We start from the raw sequence: 19325 nt of genomic DNA on the forward strand, positions 1-19325 counted from the left end.
GCAATAGGAAGTGACTATCAAATTATATCCTACGATAGTTTTATGGCAGCTTTATGTTTGTTCACATTTCTTTTGACTGCAGATGGCATTATATATGCTTTGTTAAGTGTATGCATAAATTTTGATACAACACTTTTAATAATAGATTGTGTATCTTTTATAGTAATAATTGATAAGATAGATTATTATCCATGTATACTTTATATCTCCCCACTCTTCTTTTTGTGAGGCTTGAACTCAGGGCTCAGCTAGGTGCTGTCCCTGAGTACTTCTGCTCAAATCTCTACCCCCTTTGAGCCATAGTTCGACTTCTGGTTTTGAGTGGTAACTGGAGATGAGTCTCACAGGGACTTTTCTGCCCCAGGTGGCTTTGAACTGTGATCCTCAGATCTCAGCTTCCTGAGTAGGATTACAGGTGGAGCCAGTAGTGCTGGACTACCTATTTTATTCTTAATTTTAATACAAATTTCTAGGTTGTGTAGTTTGTCCTTTTTTAAATATAAATCTAAAAAACTCTGCATAGAATTGTGTGTGGCTCAGTGGTAGATCATGCATTTAGCCTGTATGAGGAACTGGACTAAATTCAGGGTTTTGTTATTTTGCTGATCCTGGGGTTTGAACTCTGGGCCTGGGCACTTCCCCTGAGCTCCTTTTGCTCCAGGTAACACTACCACTTGAGCTACATTGCCACTTCTGGCTTTTTCTGAATCATTTATTAGAGATAAGAGACTCACAAATTTTCCTACCCAGAGTGGTTTCAAACCCTGCTTCTCATATCTCAGCCTCCCGAGTAGCTAGGATTACAGGTGTGAGCCACCATGGCCTGGCAAATTCAGTTTTTTATTTAAACCACAACGAATGGTATTCTGCATTTAAGCAGACACACATTTTTCAAACTCACATTGTTCAGAGATCAAGTGCAGTTCAATGTACTGTCATATGAGTCCTACTTAGAAATGTCAAACCCTGGATTTTCATTTGCTATAAGGTCTGTGTAGTGGTTACTGTTTTCCAGTTATTTTACATTTGGAATGCCCATCAACTTGTGAATTCTAGCCAATAAATTCATGTCCATCTCTCCACTGACAGAAGTTTACAATTTGGGAATCTTCAAGTGCAATTAGTTAAAAACAACAACAACAACAAAAAAAACAGTTTGGAGAATAAAATACACATCTATGTATTGAATGAAAATATCTGCTTTCTCCAAAATTTTGATGTTTTAGAATATTGGCAAGACTGTTATTTTGTCTTCCTTGTAGATTAAAATAGAATTGCCCACCCAGCTACATGAAAAGCACCACTTGCTGTTCACATTCTTTCATGTCAGTTGTGATAATTCAAGTAAGGGAAGCACAAAGAAGAAAGATGTTGTTGAAACACAAGGTAGGGAATTTCATCATCCCTGTGATTTTTTTTTAATTGCATGTTCAATTCCTAAATTGTATTTTGCGTCTGCATTTTCATCCTTTGGAAAAGATTTATAGATGAAGTTTGTAAGTAGCATGGAAATAGCATGCCTGGCTGAACATGGAAATTTTTAGAATTCTAACCTTAAAGGGGCCAGAGTACATGTGGAAAATGTCCTACAGAGGCCATAATCTAGGCCGTTTAAATTTCCTACTCTGATCAATAGTAACAGTTCTTAAAACTCAGTTTTGCTGTGATTTTCTTTTATAGGTTTTCATATACTGACAGTGGATTTTTTTTTTGTTCTTTGTTTTCAACAGTTGGATATTCTTGGCTTCCTCTCCTGAAAGATGGAAGGGTGGTGACTAACGAGCAGCATGTCCCCGTTTCAGCCAATCTTCCATCTGGCTACCTTGGATACCAGGAGATTGGCATGGGCAGGGTATAGGGTTTTAATATTGGTTTATCCCGGTTCCTTTAGAAAATATTAAAGAACAACTAACAGTAATACACACACACACACACACACACACACACACACACACACGATATTTTTACCATTCATAATGTTTTGTTTTTCATTATTCATTTTCAAGTAAACAAAGGCAATTAGAAGCCACTGCTACTTATACTTATCACAATGTTAGAATTCATTACCGTGTACTCAGTGCCCCACCAGGGAAATAGATACTTGGAGATACTGGATTATATAGAAGTCCATCTCTACAAAGTCAGCGTGCTCAAATAAAGATGAGTTCTTAGGGTTATGCAAATTATTAGGTATTTTCTTCTGGTTTAATGTAGATATAGGAAGCAAATTTCTCACCCACATTCTGAAATCTTTCTGACTCATAAAGGTCTGATTTTTTTTCTATTTCTCTAAGTGCTTTCTTGGCTTTGCACTTATTTTAACCACCTTAAAAAAGACTTCTGTTTTTATAACACACTAGATAAGTCTGTTCTTTTAATGTTTCACAATGCTTCTATAATGCCAATCCTGAGTCCATATTACAGACACAAAGTTAAAAGTACCCAAAAGTAGGACAAATCCTACATTTTTTCAGTTATAAATCCTAGTCAGAACATGGCCAAAATAGAGTTAACTAACATAAGGTAAAGTAATTGTAGAGATTGGTCCTTGGCCTATGCCAGAAGTACCTATCCTCTATTTGCTTTATCTGATGCATTCTACCTAACTTTGGTTAAGACATTGGAAATAGAATTCATCTCTATCACATAGGAATGGATCATTTTGTTTAATTGCAGCTCACACAACTGCATCTAAACAGAAGTGATAACTTAGAACACCTAATAAAAGGAAGAGCATTGTACTTAGGGGAAGAAAGTAGGCAGAAATTAATGTTAGCTGCATTCCTTGCTGTGGCCAGTTGTAGCTATCCAGTCATTGAAGCCCTTTGAGTTTTCAGCTGTGCGCACCCCCCCCCCCGCCCCCTATGAGTACCCTCATTGATGGTCATCTTAAAAACTGAGGTATAGCTTGTTTTTTCTTTCTCTATTTTTCAGCATTGTGGTCCAGAAATTAAATGGGTAGATGGAGGCAAGCCACTGTTGAAAGTTTCAACTCATCTAGTTTCTACAGTGTATACCCAGGTATGTGCTGGTCCATCGAAAGTTCAGTAGTGGTTTATGGCTGAGTTTACCATTTTTTTTAAGATAAAGAATCCCAGTACATGGATTTACTTTTACTCTATAAACCTTCATTTGAAGAAAGTATATAGTTTCTTTTTTGCCAGTCTTGGGGCTTGAACTCAGAACCTGAGCACTGTCCCTGGCTTCTTTTTGCTCAAGGCTAGCACTCTATCACTTGAGCCATGGCGCCCTTTCTGGCCTTTTCTATATATGTGGTGCTGAGGAATTAAACTCAGGGCTTCTTGTATACGGGGCGAGCACCCTACCCCTAGGCCATATCCCCAGCTTAAGAAAGTAAATAGAAGGTGTTTCAATATGTTAGTAAAAGGATCATTTTTCAACAATTTTCCTGTGTTGTTCAAGGATCTTTTTTACCTTTGATTATTTTTTATTTGTGTACAGAAAGTAAAGGATTTCATTGTTGGAGGATTCTTTGTTGGGGTTCTTGTTTGTTTGTTTGTTTGGGGTTTTTTTTTTTTGGTCTGTTGTGGGACTTGAACTCTGGGCCTAGGCGATGTCCCTGAACTCTATAGCTCAAGGCTAGCGCTCTACCACCTGCACCACTTCCGGTTTTCTGGTAGTCAATTGGAAATAAAAGTCTTAAGGACTTTCCTGCTCAGGCTGGCTTTGAACCTTGATCCTCAGATCTCAGTGTCCTGTGTTGCTAGGATTACTGATGTGAGCTACTGGTGCCCAGCAAGATGTTGTCTTTTTTTTTTGCCAGTCATGGGGCTTGTACTCAGGGCCTGAGCACTCTCCCTGGCTTCTTTTTGCTTAAGGCTAGTAATCTACCATTTGAGCCATAGCTCCACTTCTGGCTTTTTCTGTTTATGTGGTACTGAGGAATCGAACCCAGGTCTTCATGCATGCTAGGCAAGCACTCTGCCGCTAAGCCATTTCCAGCCTCAGATGGTGTCATTTTTATATGATCAATTACATGGTCTTAAAAACCACATTTGCTTGTATAAGAAGCAAATATTCCTATTTCTATTGTATATATAATAATAGGCTTTCTTTTTTTCCTCCTTCACTCTAGGATCAACATTTGCATAATTTTTTCCAGTACTGTCAGAAAACAGAATCTGGAGCTCAAGCCTTAGGAAATGAACTTGTAAAATATCTTAAGGTATCGGATAGCTTTTCTAAAAGCCCTTTATTTGAATGAGTATGGAATATGCTGAGTTTTCTGTTTAGTGGTGAGTGTTGTTCTTGCCTCTTGGAAACTTCTGTAGAGACGTCCTTACCTGGATGTCATCACGTGGCTAGTATTATGTGGTTTTAAATAGTGGTGAGAAGTAGATTTTGTGCTACTGTAACGATCCTGAGACTGGGTAATTTATAAAGAAGAAATATATTTCCTCTCAGTTCTCAGATTAAGAAGTTCATCTGCAGAGGGTTGCCTTACTGTGTTACTCATAGTGAAATGCAAGAGAAAGAGAGTAAGGGAAGAGAAGGAGAGGAAGAACCGAACACATCTTTTTTATAAGGAATCTATTTCTACCATTTTTTTTTTAAAAGCACTTCAGCAATAACAGTTTTAATCCGCTCATAAAGCAGAGCCCTCTGGTTTGATCACCTCTTATAAGACCCGACCTCCCAATCCTAATGCTCTTTGAAGGACACATCAAATCATAGCAGTCCTTGTAAGAGATAATGTATTCTTGATGACTGCAAGCAAAGTGAATAAATCAAAGAAAATAAGCTTAGCCTGTCTCAGCTTTGTGCATGAGTTAGGCAGGCTCCTGGAGTCACCGTTCAACAAGAACATAATAGAGCTTATGTATGAGCTTTCATCCAGTGTGATTGTGTGGGAATATTTTGAAATGGGGAAGTAGCTAAATGGGATCCTTGGCATGGAATAAAATAAGAAATATGAGAAAGAGTAGAATTTTGGGGGTTTAATCAAGGATAAAAAATATCAGTATCTTCTCAAAAATAGATATTAATTATGAGATGGTTTAAGAGCCAACATCCATCTCAGTGATAGTACTGTGGCATCTCTGAGCACTCTTGTTTGGTGACAGCTCCAGTCGTATTCCTCTTCTAGTTCTCTGTTCCAATTTTAAGGATTTTCGTGACTACATCAGCCTACCTGGCTAATCCTTATCATAACGACAAGAAATTAGCAATACTAATCCTACCCTGTGCCGTGTCACGGTGTCTGAGGATCTCGACTTGTACATTTGTGGAGGCCTTTATGCCTGTTTCCAGCCTTCCATTCACTTTAGAGAAAGTTCTTTCATCCTAATTTGAATCTTAGTGGAGACTACTGAATTTCTTAAAAGATAAAGTAGCTGAGTATGGTGGCTTATGCCTATCATTCCAGTTACTTAGGAGTGTGAATGGGAAGAATCTTTGGTACCCAGGAGTTCAATGGTAACACGTCCTTCACCATTTCTTGTGTGTAGAGTCTACATGCAATGGAAGGCCACGTGATGATTGCCTTCCTGCCTACCATCCTAAATCAGCTGTTCCGAGTCCTCACCAGAGCCACCCAGGAGGAAGTCGCAGTTAATGTGACTCGGTAAGGGAGGTGGATGCATAGATAGTCTTCTTCCTTCCCAATCTGTCTACATCTGGAGCACAGTCATGCATATCTGGGATGCTAGTACATGCTGAACATTATATTGGAGAAATGTCTTTTGATCCCATATATAGAAACCCCATCTAATTCCTTGTCTCTGTTTCCTAAGTGCCAATAGCATCATCATTGTTCTACTGCTGCTGTGATAATAATGAAATGTTTCCATTTTCACATTACTATTCATTGCTTTATTCATTCCTGTGGTGTGTAGGGTCATTATTCATGTGGTTGCCCAGTGCCATGAGGAAGGATTGGAGAGCCACTTGAGGTCATATGTTAAGGTACGTAAACAAACAAACAAAAATGTTATAGTCATTTACATCTGTGGCTCTCCAATTTTCCTTCTAAGGACTTGCTTTTTACAAGCCTGGTTATTTTGGATGTACTTGGAACTTAAGACCTATGCCTTCTCTTCTGTGTTTATCATGAGTGCTTGTATCTGAACAAATGGAAATATGAGGAGAAACAACCATTCCTTTATTCACTTAATTTCATCCTTTGAACTATTAATATGATTCAAATGACAAAGAAGTAAACAATTTTTATTTATTCTTAGATATACTTCTAATAGAGTTAGTAATCTTTTTCTTTTCTCCATCTAAAATTATCAGCAAAATGACAGACCGTGTTTGAGCAACAAGAGATGCTGTTAAGGACAAATTCAATAGATTCCTTATATATATAACATTCAATAACCATAGTGAAGTTACTGGTCTAAAACGCTACCCTTGTGAACAAAATCTATGAAATAAACTTTGGATTTTTCAGGACATCAGTTACCAGTGCTATGTGACACATTCTTTGAAGTCCCTTTGTAGATGGATATGGGCTAGGTGACCACTGACCTGAGTCACATGACTCACTATTTTAAAGGGTCCCTTGAAGACATCTGGAACTCCCTCTTTGTGCCACATAGCAATCACCTCCCACCTTTGTTTTCATCCTTCCTCTCCCACCCCACCCGTGAAATCATACCTCAGTCCTTTATCTCAACTCTTTAGCACCTCTCGGGCTTTTAGCCCAATTTAGAGAACCAACATAGTAAAATCTCCTTCTCTTTTTTTCAAAGTATGCTTATAAGGCTGAGCCATATATTGCCTCTGAGTATAAGACAGTGCATGAAGAACTGACCAAATCCATGACCACCATTCTCAAGCCTTCTGCTGACTTCCTTACCAGCAACAAACTGCTGAAGGTATGTCAGGCTAGCTAGCCTACCTCTTCAGTATTAAATCTGATTCACTGAGGCCAAGAGGTTGGGGTAGGAGGGATGTAGCTCTCTGGTAGAGTGCTTGCTTAGTATGTAGAGTTTTCTGGTTTTGATCAGTAGCACTTCCCCCAAACAGAATAAAACAAATCTGATTATATGGGGTCGAGGGGGTTGGTGGTAGAAGAATTGGTCAGTGAATGCTATTACTGTTAGAAGCAAAAAGTTCTGGCATGATGTTGCAAGGTAGGATGACTATGGAAAAAATAATATATAGTACATTTCTTTCTACAAGGGAGAATTGTTTTTATCAAAAATGATCAAAAAATTTGAGATATACATATAACCTAATTTAAACATTATATAATATGCATATTGTATGTATTAGATCATACATATTGCACAATAGTGTGTATAATTTTCATGTTTTTATCTGTCAGTTAAATAAATGAAGGGTTTAGCATGTTGGTACAAGTTTGTAGTCTCAGTTACTCAAGATGCCGAAGCAGGAAGATCACTTGTAGTCCCTCGTTCAAGACCAGCCACAGAGAGACCATGTCCCAAAAGAAAATGAATTTTCAAAAACTGATTAATGATCAATTTACCCTTTGTGTATCTTGAAGAGATAATTGCTGCTTCCCAAAAAAGTAGCAACTGAGTTAGTTCTCCAGTTTCAACTTTGCCTATTGTAACTTCAGATAAGAGCTACAGAGAGTTAGTTACCATATTCAAAATCACATTGGCTCTTGAGTATAAATCATTATGTTCAAATCAGTAGGGGAAACTGATTTAGATTGTAAGGGCAAATGTTATCAAGCAAGGGATCACACACTGCAGTGCCTCTTGCTAATAGGTATTTAGTTTCCCAACAAGTGGCATTTCTGGTTTGAGTAGAAAACATGAGGCCACCCTGGCCTCTTGGGTCAGATGGTAAGTTTGCAAGAAGGTTCAGCTGTGTTGTAGGTCACACCTACTTTTAGCTAATAACATTTTCAACCAAAGAAATTTCTTCTCTTACCTACTAATTTGCTGTTGTTTTCTTACTGGAGTCCTTTTTTTATTCTTTTCTTTTAGTATTCTTGGTTTTTCTTTGATGTGCTGATAAAATCCATGGCTCAGCATTTGATAGAAAACTGCAAAGTCAAGGTATGTTGCTTCACATGGAGACCAGTGTTTGTAGGGGAATATCTCTCCCATTGTGTGTGTATCTAACACTTGTTCATACTTTCCAGATAAGGTATTTGTCCTGTGTGCTTCGGAAGTAATGGAATATTGTAGCTTTGTAACCATTGTATGAAGGAAGGACTAGTTTTACCCATTTCATAAATGAGGAAACACTTTATACCCCGAGGCCAGATTATTTTTAATTTTATTTTTCTTATTTATTGTCAAAGTGATGTACAGAGAGGTTACAGTTTCATACATTAGCCCGAGGCCAGATTGACCTGCACAGGGTAATGCTGCTAGTGAGTGGAGCTGGCTCCAGGTTTTGGAACCAACCCAATTTGAAGCTTTTGAAATGCGAGTAGTAGTAGGCGTCTAAGCATTAACAGGCCATTTCCTAGTATTTCAGAGCCTTGACCATTGTAGATATTTCTCTATGGCTTTGATGGGATTGTCATCTAGAACAATTAATAAAATGAGACAATCTCTCAAGAGCAAATGTACAATCTCAGTGTCTTCTTCTGATAGTACCTGAATGTGTGTGCTTTTGTGGCCCTGTTTTCTTCCACACCTTTCATACTGTCCCTTTGTTCCTGTGGGCTCATTCCTGAGATTACTGGTCTTCTGATTAGTGCTGGTCTTAACTTCTGGCTATTTTTGACTCAAGGTAGTTAGAGTTTTGTAAGTTCCTATGTAGTCAGCACAGCTGGCCATATGTCTATCTCAGTTTGATGGTTGGAAGAGCTCCTTCTGAGACTTTTGAGGAAGTCCTGGAGTTGTCACTGTAATAATGAACTGTGGCTTGTATTATAGCTGGGGGAAGGGGTCTAGTTGGGAATTTGGTATGGGATGACAGTGTAGGAGAAAAGGTTGCAAGGCTCATACTGTTAATTTTTCACTTGGAATGCTTGTATTTCAATTCTTAAGGGTAAAAGAAAAGTGAGAAGGACAGAGGATCAAGACCTAAGCCTTCTGTATAGGGGACTGTCTGTTCAGAAGCCTTAAAAAGGCTTTTAGAGTTTGCTGGTTAAAAGGTTGAAGGTTCAGAACTGAAGCTGTGCTCTTCTCTAGTAGAACAGGCCCTGGTGTATGACCAGGTGGTATGTATCCCCATCCATCCCCTTTTTCTCCCCTTTTTAAATTCCATTAAATATTCTGGGGTTTAGTGCTTGGGAAGATGCCAAAATAGAAGTGGACCCTGCCTTCCAAACAGAAATGCACCATTTAAATCATGCCAGAACAGTCTGCCAAGAAAGAAATCTAACAGATTAGCAATATGTAGCTAAGTGTGCATGTTTTAATGAATATATTACTTTTCTGTTTAAAATGTTGTTATATACAGTATATGATTTATAGACTCTTAGTTCTGTAGGGTTGCCAAAAACTAGGTGACTTAGATAATAGAAGTTTATTTTCTCAGTTCAGATCCCAAAATGTCCAAGGTCAAGGGATATGCCGAGACCTCTCAGCCTGTGGGTAGCTGCCTTCTGTGAATGTAGGTTTGTGTCCTAATTTCTCCACATGAGGACAGCCGTCATACCGAATCGGTCTACTCTCCAGTCTCACTTCACATCAATCACCTTTTTAAAGAAGCTATCTAAAAATGCAGTCACTTGCTGGGATATTTCGGGGGTTAGAACTTCATTGTATGAATTGGCAGGCAAGACACAATTCAGCCCACAGCAAAGTGCCTCAAAATAAATATCACTGTAGAGTGGATGATGACATAACTGTATTTAAAAATGTAACTATATTCAGCAATTGAGCACCTAGTATGTATGAGGCCCAATTATTAGAAAGGTAAATGTAAGGGAAGCATATCACCAGCTCAGTGGTCACTTCACTTTGTGATGAGCTCTCTAATAGTGGTCAGCACAGCCCAGAGAACTCAGGAGCATTCTGAATACAAGGAGCCATAGCCTGGTAGAAGAGCAGTGGATCAAGATGGATTCTCGTGAATAAATAGGAGTTTCAAGATCTGAAGGACAGCAGACTAGGCCAAGAAGAGAACTGTGATAGTGAATAGTTAGGAGCCACCACCACACAATTAGAGTACTATAGTTGCCCCTTTCCAGTTTAGGGCTGTAGTGTAGACCACAGGAGAGGAGATCCAGATGGAAATGAATGCTTCTGAGAACACTTATAGGAAATGTATTTGAACTCAAATATTAATGTCATTTATTCAACAGTCACGTTAGAACGTTAGTAAAGAAATCTATCTCTTCTCTTGGTGTTTGTGTGTGTTTTCAAGATGGCAAATTATACCATAGCATTGTATGAATGAGAGGAATTTGAACAGCATCTTCTAGTCTAATCCCTCCCCAGTCTCACGGAGATAAAGGCAGAAGTATAGACCCACAAAGTGACTGAACAGAGCCCAAAACTCATGTTCACAGCTGTTCACAGCTGTCCTGCCATTTCCAGCCTCGTGACATGATTCCCCAACACTTCTGCTCTGGGGAATACCTTGTCTTTGGAACTTTGTCCAAACCACTCAAATGCACAACCTTTTTTGTAACTTAATTATATCTTGGTCCTCAAGCAGTATTCAGAGGGTATTTAGAGAATACATCTTAAATTGTTATCTAGCTGCCTCGAGAACCCTGGCATCTAAAAGGAGGAAGCTTAGCCATAGAACAATTTACTCCAAAAGATTTGAAAGTATCTCCTTACCCCTTTGGAACCTTTGCATTTTGAGTCTGCCTTTGTTACTGTTCATGCTAACAGCTCTTCCCAGGATGGTTGATCCAGGAACTCCATGACATTTTTGGAGCCTTCATATCTTCATGTTGACACTTTTATAGAAGTAATGAGCTTTATATGTTTGAATTCATTGTTTTTATGTTTCTTATATTTATTTAGGAATTTACTTCTTAAGAATTATGTGTTCTAGTCTTCTATTCCAGTTCTCTGAATTTAGAGAACAAGTGTATATGCCACTTGTGACTTCCAAAATTTGGATCAAATGCAAGTTCTATTACTTTTATACTGAAGATGATTAATTCTATTATCTTTCTAACAGACCTTGATTTTCCTTTTTCCTTCATTAATGAGTCTTTTTGAAAGTGCCACAACCAGCTACTTATCTTATGGGGCCCCTGAGTTCTGGACTGGTATGGGAGCCAGATGATATTTTGTTACTTCAGGTCCTCTTCTAGGGTATCTAGCACTGATTGGCATTTGGGGACATAACGTGTGTTGAGCTGATGGCTTCGGTGTACATTTCTGGGTGTAGCTGGGTGACTGACAGATACATATTTACATGGATTTTGTGTAATAAAATTACATAAATGTTATGCTTGCTTCACATGTTGTACTGTGTGACCAACAAAAGTTGAAGGGAATACTTAGGCCCACCTTTCAGTTTTCTAACCTCCAGTACAGAATTGATACTTTATGGTGACATTGATAAAGAAGTGGCATTAGCAGAGTGAGGTGGGATTTGGGATAAGAGTGAGTAGTGAATAAGAATGATTGAGATAGAGCTATTAATTCAACCCTTCTAGGTATTAACTGAAGAAAAATGAAAGCTTATACTCTCACACAGACCTGTACAAAAATGCTCATGGTGGCTTTAGCATAATAGTGAAGAACTAGAAGCAACTCAGTGCCCACCAGCTGGTAAATGGATAAACGAATTGTAATAATGAAACCTTAAGTAATAAAAAGGAACAAATATTCATTCTTGCAACAAAACAGATGAATCTCAAAAGTATTGCTGAATGAAAAAACTCAGATACAAAAGCATGCATAGTGAACGAGTTCATTTATGTCATTCTAGGAAAGGAAAAGCTATTGGGACAGAAGACAGTCTTTGGGTGGTGGGGTGATATAAATGGATTATCTTTTACTGTCTTTATTTAAAGGGGATATTTATATCCCCTTGCCAAATTTTATACTTTAAAAGTCTGAATTTTGAGCTGATGGCTCATTCCTATAAACCTAGCTACTAAGGAAGCTGAGATCTGAGTTTGAAGCCAGCCTGGGCAGACAAATCTGAGTGAGTCTTATCTCCAATTAACCAGTATAAAGCCAGAAGTGAAGATATGTCGCAAATGGTAGAGCACTATCCTTATGTGAAAAAGCTAAGCAAGAGTGTAAGTTCAAGCCTCAGTACCAGCACACACAAAGAAATATGAATTTTGTTACATGTAAATTATACTTAAATAAGCCTACCTTAAACTACAGAAGATTGCAAGTCAGATTTGATAGATATTCAGTAAGGGCTCTCTAGAAGAAGCAGGAGAGGAGAGGACTTGGCTTACCAAGGGAGATGGTAAGTAATGAGTTTTCCATGAAACTCTGTAACTCTAAAGCTATAGGTTCAGCCACTGGGACAAATACCTAAGAAAGCAGTGACTCAGAGAAGAAAAAAACAGGCTTATTGCATTCCCCATAGAAATTCAGGCTCATATGTAGATTCTTTTATAAGTTATCAGATTTCATCTATCTGTTGCTTTGTCCTTACAGTGCTGCTGCTGCTTCTCTTAATCTAACTGGAGGTACCATCACATGTACAGGGTAGCCAGCAGGAAAGGGGAAACACTTTTTTTTTTTTTTGGTCGAGCTGGGGCTTGAACTCTGGGCCTGGGCACTGTCCCTGAGCCCTTCAGCTCGTGGGTGGTATTCAACCTCTTTGAGCCACAGCACCACTTCCAGATTCCTGGTTGTTATTTGGAGATAAGAGTCTCACAGACTTTCCTGCCTTATAAGGCTTTGAATCTTAATCCTTAGATCTCAGCCTCCTGAGTAGCTAGAATTACAGGCATAAGCCACCAGTGCCCGACTAAACACATTTTTAATGTTCCTTGAAGTTGCCTACATCACTGTGTTGCTTCTTCTTTGGCTAGACTTACATGACCATACATAACTGCAAGGGATGTGAAGGCAACCTTAGTTTTGAATATCCACCTTACCGATTAGAAGTTTAGGAGTGAGAGCAGATATTGGAAGGCAGCCAGTAGTTGTTAACCTAGGGGCAATAGTGCATTCTAACAGACTACAAATCAGCAGGTGGAAACTTGGGTGTGGGCAGGGAAGAGAATAGCCAGAACTAGAGAGTAGATTTGTGAACACCAGACCACTGAAACTAAGCCTATACTTTCCACTGGGGAACAGGATTGTGTTAGTCTGGGTTGCCAGATCAGATTAGCCATGGAGCAAAGCATTAGGGGGAATGACTATGAGGAAAAATGAGAAATAACCCAGGAATTGGCGGGAGAGCTGACAAAGGGCAGTCCAGGTCTGTTCCAGGGTGAAGGAGAGAGAGAAAGAAGGATACATCTTAGATTGCAGCACAGTTCTAAAGGAAGTGAGCCAGGCCATTGAAAGGTTTGCAGGCCAAAGTCAGTCATCAGAGTCCCACAGCCCCCAGTGACAAGCTTACCTTACTTAGCATTGCTGCCACCTGCACTATTGCTGGGAGCAGCCTACACACAACAATGGCCTGCTTCAACACTGGATTTCAGAAATGATGGAGGGGTTTGAGTGGGTGTGCAGGTGCCAGGTGCTATTCTCAGGGTCCTAATAGAGAGTGAAATTACCACAGAGTCTAGAGAGAAGACTGTTTTCTGTGAGTGAAAATTATGAGATTTGAGGAAGAAAAGAAGTAGAAGAAAAACATGAAAAGGAAAGGTAGTAAAGAAGTTGGAGGATGTAACTTCAGAATACTAGCAAATGCCACTGGCAAAAGTTTTTTTTTTGACATTTTTCTCTTGTAATTTATTATTGTAATGGTGACTTACAGAGGGTTTATAGTTACATAAGTCAGATAAAGAGTATATTTCTTGGGGCTGGGGATATGGTCTAGTGGCAAGAGCACTTGCCTCGCATACATGAAGCCCTGGGTTCGATTCCCCAGCACCACATATACAGAAAATGGCCAGAAGTGGCGCTGTGACTCCCAGTGGCAGAGTGCTAGCCTTGAGCAAAAAGAAGCCAGGGACATGAGTCCAAGGCCCAGGACTGGCAAAAAAAAGAGTATATTTCTTTATGAACACTGTCACCTTTTGCCTTGCTCTAACAAAATTAGCAATATCTACTTATCATCATCTAACACCCTATCTATATTCAGAATTCTCCAGGTATTCCCAAAATGTCATTTTGCAGTTGATTTGGCTGAATCAGGCTCTAAAAAACGTTTTTATATTGCATTCTTGACGCGTCTCTCAGCTTTTCTTTTTTAGGGGTGGAGATATTTTCCAACAGTTCCCTCTCCATTTGTTCTCTTGCAATTTATTTATTGAAGAAAGTGAGTCATTTGTCTGGTAGAATTTCCCACATTCTAGCTTTGGTCAATTGCAGTTTTACATGATATGATTCTCTATTTCCTACTTCTCTTGTAAAAATGTAGTTACATCATCTAGAGGCTGGGTTTGATTTAGGTTTGATTTTCTTTCTGGTAAGAATACTTCATAGGTGGTATTACTATATGGTGTCAGGAGCCTATCTGTCTGGTTATCCTACTTTTAATGATAATATTGATTAGTAGAGTTAACCTGGTACTTGTTTAATACATCATGATGGAGATATTTAGGCAGTTTTCTTGGTTTTGGAAGCACCAAGTCATTCCAAAGGCCACTGACTTCTCTTGTTATACAACCATTTCAGGAGTGGCCAGCTTAGTTAGGTGACAGTAGTTCCTCATGGTTAATTGGCCTTCCTAGGGGTATTGGAAACTATTCATTTATTAACCCTCTAACCTAGAACACAGAATTATTGATTGCATAAATGGAACAAAATCCTCTGAAATTTCAAAACTAGCTATAATGTTTTTGAAAGTCAGTAAATTTCATATGATTACACTATGATCATGCCTCACTGGATTTTTTTATTCTATGTGAGCTTACAAATAATTTCTCACTATAGATTTGAGAATTGAAATTATTATAGAACTTGCACTTCAAATTTTTATATGTTCTAGTATTTAATAAACTAATACACACGTTTTGTCAGCTCCTGTTTTATATAATTTCCTATTTGGTAAGTTCTTGGTTTGGAAGCTCTGAAACAGTCTAGGATAACAGTGACTTTAATAAGACATTAGGGTCAATTCTCTGTTGGAAATTTGTGAGCTGGTAGGCAGTTGGGAGAAAAGGGGCAGCTTATTCCCTAGATCATTCAGAGACAATCTCCTTTTATCCAGTATCCCAGTCTAGGGTGGAGTAGCTAGCTTGTAGTGGAGAAGCTAGTGCACTACAATACATTCCAGGCATGGGAAAGAAAAGAACATGGAAAAGCAAGCTCCTTTTAGGGGTGTTTCCTGGAGGAGATATGTGTCACTTCTCTTGCAGCTCATTGGACAGAATGTAGTCATGTGGCTCATATTTACATTAGACATAGAACTATAGTTTCTAGCTGGGCAGTCATATGTTTATGTGTAATCCAGGAGAAGAAAAGAAAGACTATTAAAATGATCAATTAGTACTCCTTACCAATCCCTAGCCTTCAGTTTCATCTGCAAAACGGAGATGACAATACTTCCCTCTTGTGGCTGTTAGAATGAAGTGCAAGAATTCATAAATGTCATAGAGCCTTTAGTTACCATCCTTTTTCAGGCTCTTAGTAAACTGTTCTGTTTATGAGGAAACTGGTTTCATGGTAGATCTGGGTCTGTGTCATTGTGGCTGAAGTACTGTGGGTATATATAACCTAACCTCTCTCACCCTCTTTAAAATGAACACTAAACATGTAGACATTGTACAAGACTTGAGCGAAAAGGTACATACAGGTACGTATGTAGTAAAAGTCAGGCACTGGTGGCTCATGTCTGCATTTCTAGCTACTCACAAGGTTGTTATCTAAGGATCATTCAAAGCCAGCCCAGGCAGGGAAGTCCATGAGACTCTTATCTCCAATTAACTACCAAACAGTTAGAAGTGGCTCAAATGATAAAACTCTAGCCTTGAGGGACAACAAAAAAACAAAACAAAAGCTCAATTACAGTGCCCAGGCCCTGAGTTCAAGCCCTACAAATGGTGCAAAAAAAAAAATGAGGGAGGAGGTAACAAGTTTGACAAGAAATGTACTCACTACCTTACAAATGTAGCTGTAACCCCTCTGTACATCACCTTGACAATAAATTTTTTTTTAAAAAAAGAAAAACAACATCGTATAAGTACCTAGTGTATAGACACTATACAGTGGTAGAGGGTAGCTAATTGCTCAGTAGTCAGTCAGTTTTTAGGTATTCATTAATGCTCAGAAAGCTTATTATGAGACTGCTGTCAGACTTCATAAACTGGTTATGTCCAGCCATTGATTTGTATATTTTCAGTTTGAATGCCTAGAGTAGAAGCCTTGCCCAGTGCTTTCTAACTAGATCTTTGAGAGGTACCAGTACAGAATCACCAGAGATGCTCAGTAAAAAATGCAGATTTCTTCCCCTTTTCCCTGCCAAGCTCTTTGATATGTGAGATTATATATTGAACCTCCATGTTTTTATAAATACATCCAAGGTGATCTTTATTATGTTGAAATAGTTTACCACCCTTGTGTAATCATTTTGTCTATTTTTTTAAAGTGGGCTGAAACAAAAATCCCTACACACAAAGAGTTACAACTTAGAAGAAACCAATGTTTGTCTTGAATTCCTTTTAGTTATTACGGAACCAGAGATTTCCTGCATCCTATCATCATGCAGTGGAAACTGTTGTGAATATGCTGATGCCACACATCACTCAGAAGTTTCGAGATAATCCAGAGGCCTCTAAGAATGCCAATCATAGCCTAGCTGTCTTCATCAAGGTGGGGCTATCATGGGAGAAGCTGTTAGCTGTGATTGTGATGTGTTTTTTAAGTAGCTATCTAGCATAGTGACTACATTAAGTGTTCTAGTAATGTTGTTAGCATGTTTTTATGCTAAAGAATAAGCTCTTTTGGCTGGGGATATGGCCTAGTGGCAAGAGAGCTCGCCTCGTGTACAAGAGGCCCTGGGTTCAATTCCCCAGCACCACATATACAGAAAATGGCCAAAAGTGGCGCTGTGGCTCAAGTGGCAGAGTGCTAGCCTTGAGCAAAAAGAAGCCAGGGACAGTGCTCAGGCCCTGAGTCCAAGGCCCAGAACTGGCCAAAAAAAAAAAAAAGAATAAGCTCTTTTGTAAATGCTGATTTGTACTCAAGAATTACATTTTAAAAAGCTTGAAATCATTTGTGGATTGTTTTCTTTCACAGAGATGTTTTACCTTCATGGACAGGGGTTTTGTCTTCAAACAGATCAACAACTACATCAGCTGCTTTGCTCCTGGAGACCCAAAGGTAGGTTGGCAGTTGCATATATGTCTTACTAAGTCACATCGGAAATCCACCTGTTCCTCTCATTCTCATCAGAATATTCTTTCACTTCCAGAGGCACAACTCACTCTCCTCTTGGAAACACATTAATACAACTAGTAATTCAGAATGAGAAATTAACATCACCTATTAGTTTTCTTCTAAAGTACCTGAAATGACTTCTTAGCTGCAAAACTGAAATCATGCGTCATAAATCATAGTTTATTTAGCAAGATAAAAGAAGAAACCATGTCACATTTCTGGCGGAAATACTTGTCTCTGTCCTTTTTTTTTTTAAAACTTTTTTTTAATGCTTTAATGATGTTTTAAATTGTACCAAGTTTGTATATGCAGTTATAAGCTACTTAAAATCCTTACTTGAAGTAGAAGGAATATAAATAATAAATGGCTTAAGCATCTACTAAAGACATTGCTTAATGAAATATGTTCTCGGTTTTCAAATAAGTCCCCTTAGCCATTCTAAAATTTGTAAAATGGAATTGAACATGCAGTTTCCAGAGGCTCAAGGAGCTAAAACTAAAGGACTTACTTAGTATATTGTTTCTAATATCTTTTTTTATACAAAGTATCTAGTAAGGTTTTAATTGATGACTAATTTTTTTCCCCTGCAGACCCTGTTTGAGTACAAATTTGAATTTCTCCGTGTAGTATGCAATCATGAACACTATATTCCTTTGAACTTGCCAATGCCATTTGGAAAAGGCAGGATTCAGAGATACCAAGGTACTCTGTCTTAGCATGTTTTAATTTTTTCATAATGTGATTATGAAAATGTGATTTCTTGTTTTTTTAAGTTAATTTTTAAACTTTTTGGTTAATTCATATTTCAAAAATTATTTATTAAAAATTCCTCTGTATAAATAGAAATCTACTTTATTTACTGTAGTTTGTTTCACTTTTCATTTTTTTATTAATTAGCTTTTCTTTCACCAGCTGTGGAGTCAAATGACACTCCTGTAGGTAGGTGTGGGATGTGAGCTTGCTTTCTTGCATTTTCCTCCTCTAAAAGCAAAAGAATGCAAGTGCTTGCTGAAATGCTTGCATATGCTAGTCATTTAGGCATTTCTGTGTACTTCGATTTTGAAGCTCATGACCAACTGGTAAATTCATTTGTACCGAAGCTAAAACTGTCACAACATCACGGGGAGCTATCTTGCTCATGGGGTCACTAGACTCTCTGGGATGTTTCTGAAAGAAGTAGAACAAAAGTGCTATTTCCCTCCAAAAATGCACTCCACCATTTTCATAGTTCTTGTCCACAGTGGTAGCAGTAGTTTAACTCGAAGCTTACTCATGTGCTTTTTATGTCTGCATGCCGGGTTTCTTTTCTTCACTCAGTCTATCGAGTTAGGTCTGTTAAATATTGTTTGTTGAATTTAGTGCTTAGTGTGCTCAGAAGCTCAGATTTACTAGTGCTAAAGGATGCCACAAACTATTAATGATACCTCTGAAATTCAGAAGGAAACACACTAAGTCATTTATTCAGAGACATACCACCCCCCAAACAGGTTTTACTGACAGACCCAGCATTTATGCATTCAATAAATAGTGACCTAGCACTAGTTGTGTCTAGCTTTGGGATATAATAGTAGATAACCTAGATGGAAATCTTTATATAATTGAAATACACAAATTGTTAGACACTGATAAATGCTAAAGAAAAAAAATAGCTTGGATTGGGGGGAAATGACTGTTAAGATAGGATAGCTAGGTAACAGGTGGAGAAAGTGAGGGCTTGAGCTAAATAAGCACACCATAGGTCTGAGAGAAAGCTTCCGGGGCTGAGGGAACAGCCAACATCAGCATCCAACCCAGGTCTACTTCTCTGATCTCTTACACCACTTTTCTCCACATTTCAGGCATATCTGCTTACTCCCAGCTATTCTGATACCCATGCCTACCCTTGCCACCCCTCAACTTCAAATAACCCTCTCCCTGGTGAATCTTCCTCTTCCTCCCCAGTAGTCATGTCACATGTACTTTGTGGGGGGCTTCCAGGGGCTCCTCACACTCCCATTT

General features: G+C 38.5%; 1 protein-coding gene across 13 annotated transcripts in view; it reads left to right on the plus strand.

Moving 5' to 3' along the window:
- Nucleotides 1-19325, plus strand: part of Dock9 (dedicator of cytokinesis 9) — a 260684-nt gene that overhangs the window by 159635 nt on the left and 81724 nt on the right. For all 13 annotated transcript variants that reach the window (XR_007210305.1, XM_048341148.1, XM_048341158.1 and 10 more), the window contains exons 20-30: nucleotides 1263-1386; nucleotides 1731-1852; nucleotides 2935-3021; nucleotides 4097-4186; nucleotides 5469-5584; nucleotides 5856-5925; nucleotides 6714-6839; nucleotides 7926-7997; nucleotides 16614-16760; nucleotides 17187-17270; nucleotides 17918-18029. Coding sequence is in view for 12 of the 13 variants with exons in the window: in XM_048341148.1 (XP_048197105.1) it covers nucleotides 1263-1386; nucleotides 1731-1852; nucleotides 2935-3021; nucleotides 4097-4186; nucleotides 5469-5584; nucleotides 5856-5925; nucleotides 6714-6839; nucleotides 7926-7997; nucleotides 16614-16760; nucleotides 17187-17270; nucleotides 17918-18029 (1150 nt within the window). In the remaining variant the exon portion in view is untranslated. The remainder of the gene's footprint in view (nucleotides 1-1262; nucleotides 1387-1730; nucleotides 1853-2934; nucleotides 3022-4096; nucleotides 4187-5468; nucleotides 5585-5855; nucleotides 5926-6713; nucleotides 6840-7925; nucleotides 7998-16613; nucleotides 16761-17186; nucleotides 17271-17917; nucleotides 18030-19325) is intronic.

The sequence above is a fragment of the Perognathus longimembris genome, chromosome 3, assembly GCF_023159225.1.
Source record: "Perognathus longimembris pacificus isolate PPM17 chromosome 3, ASM2315922v1, whole genome shotgun sequence".
In the NCBI taxonomy this organism is placed as follows: Eukaryota; Metazoa; Chordata; class Mammalia; order Rodentia; family Heteromyidae; genus Perognathus; species Perognathus longimembris.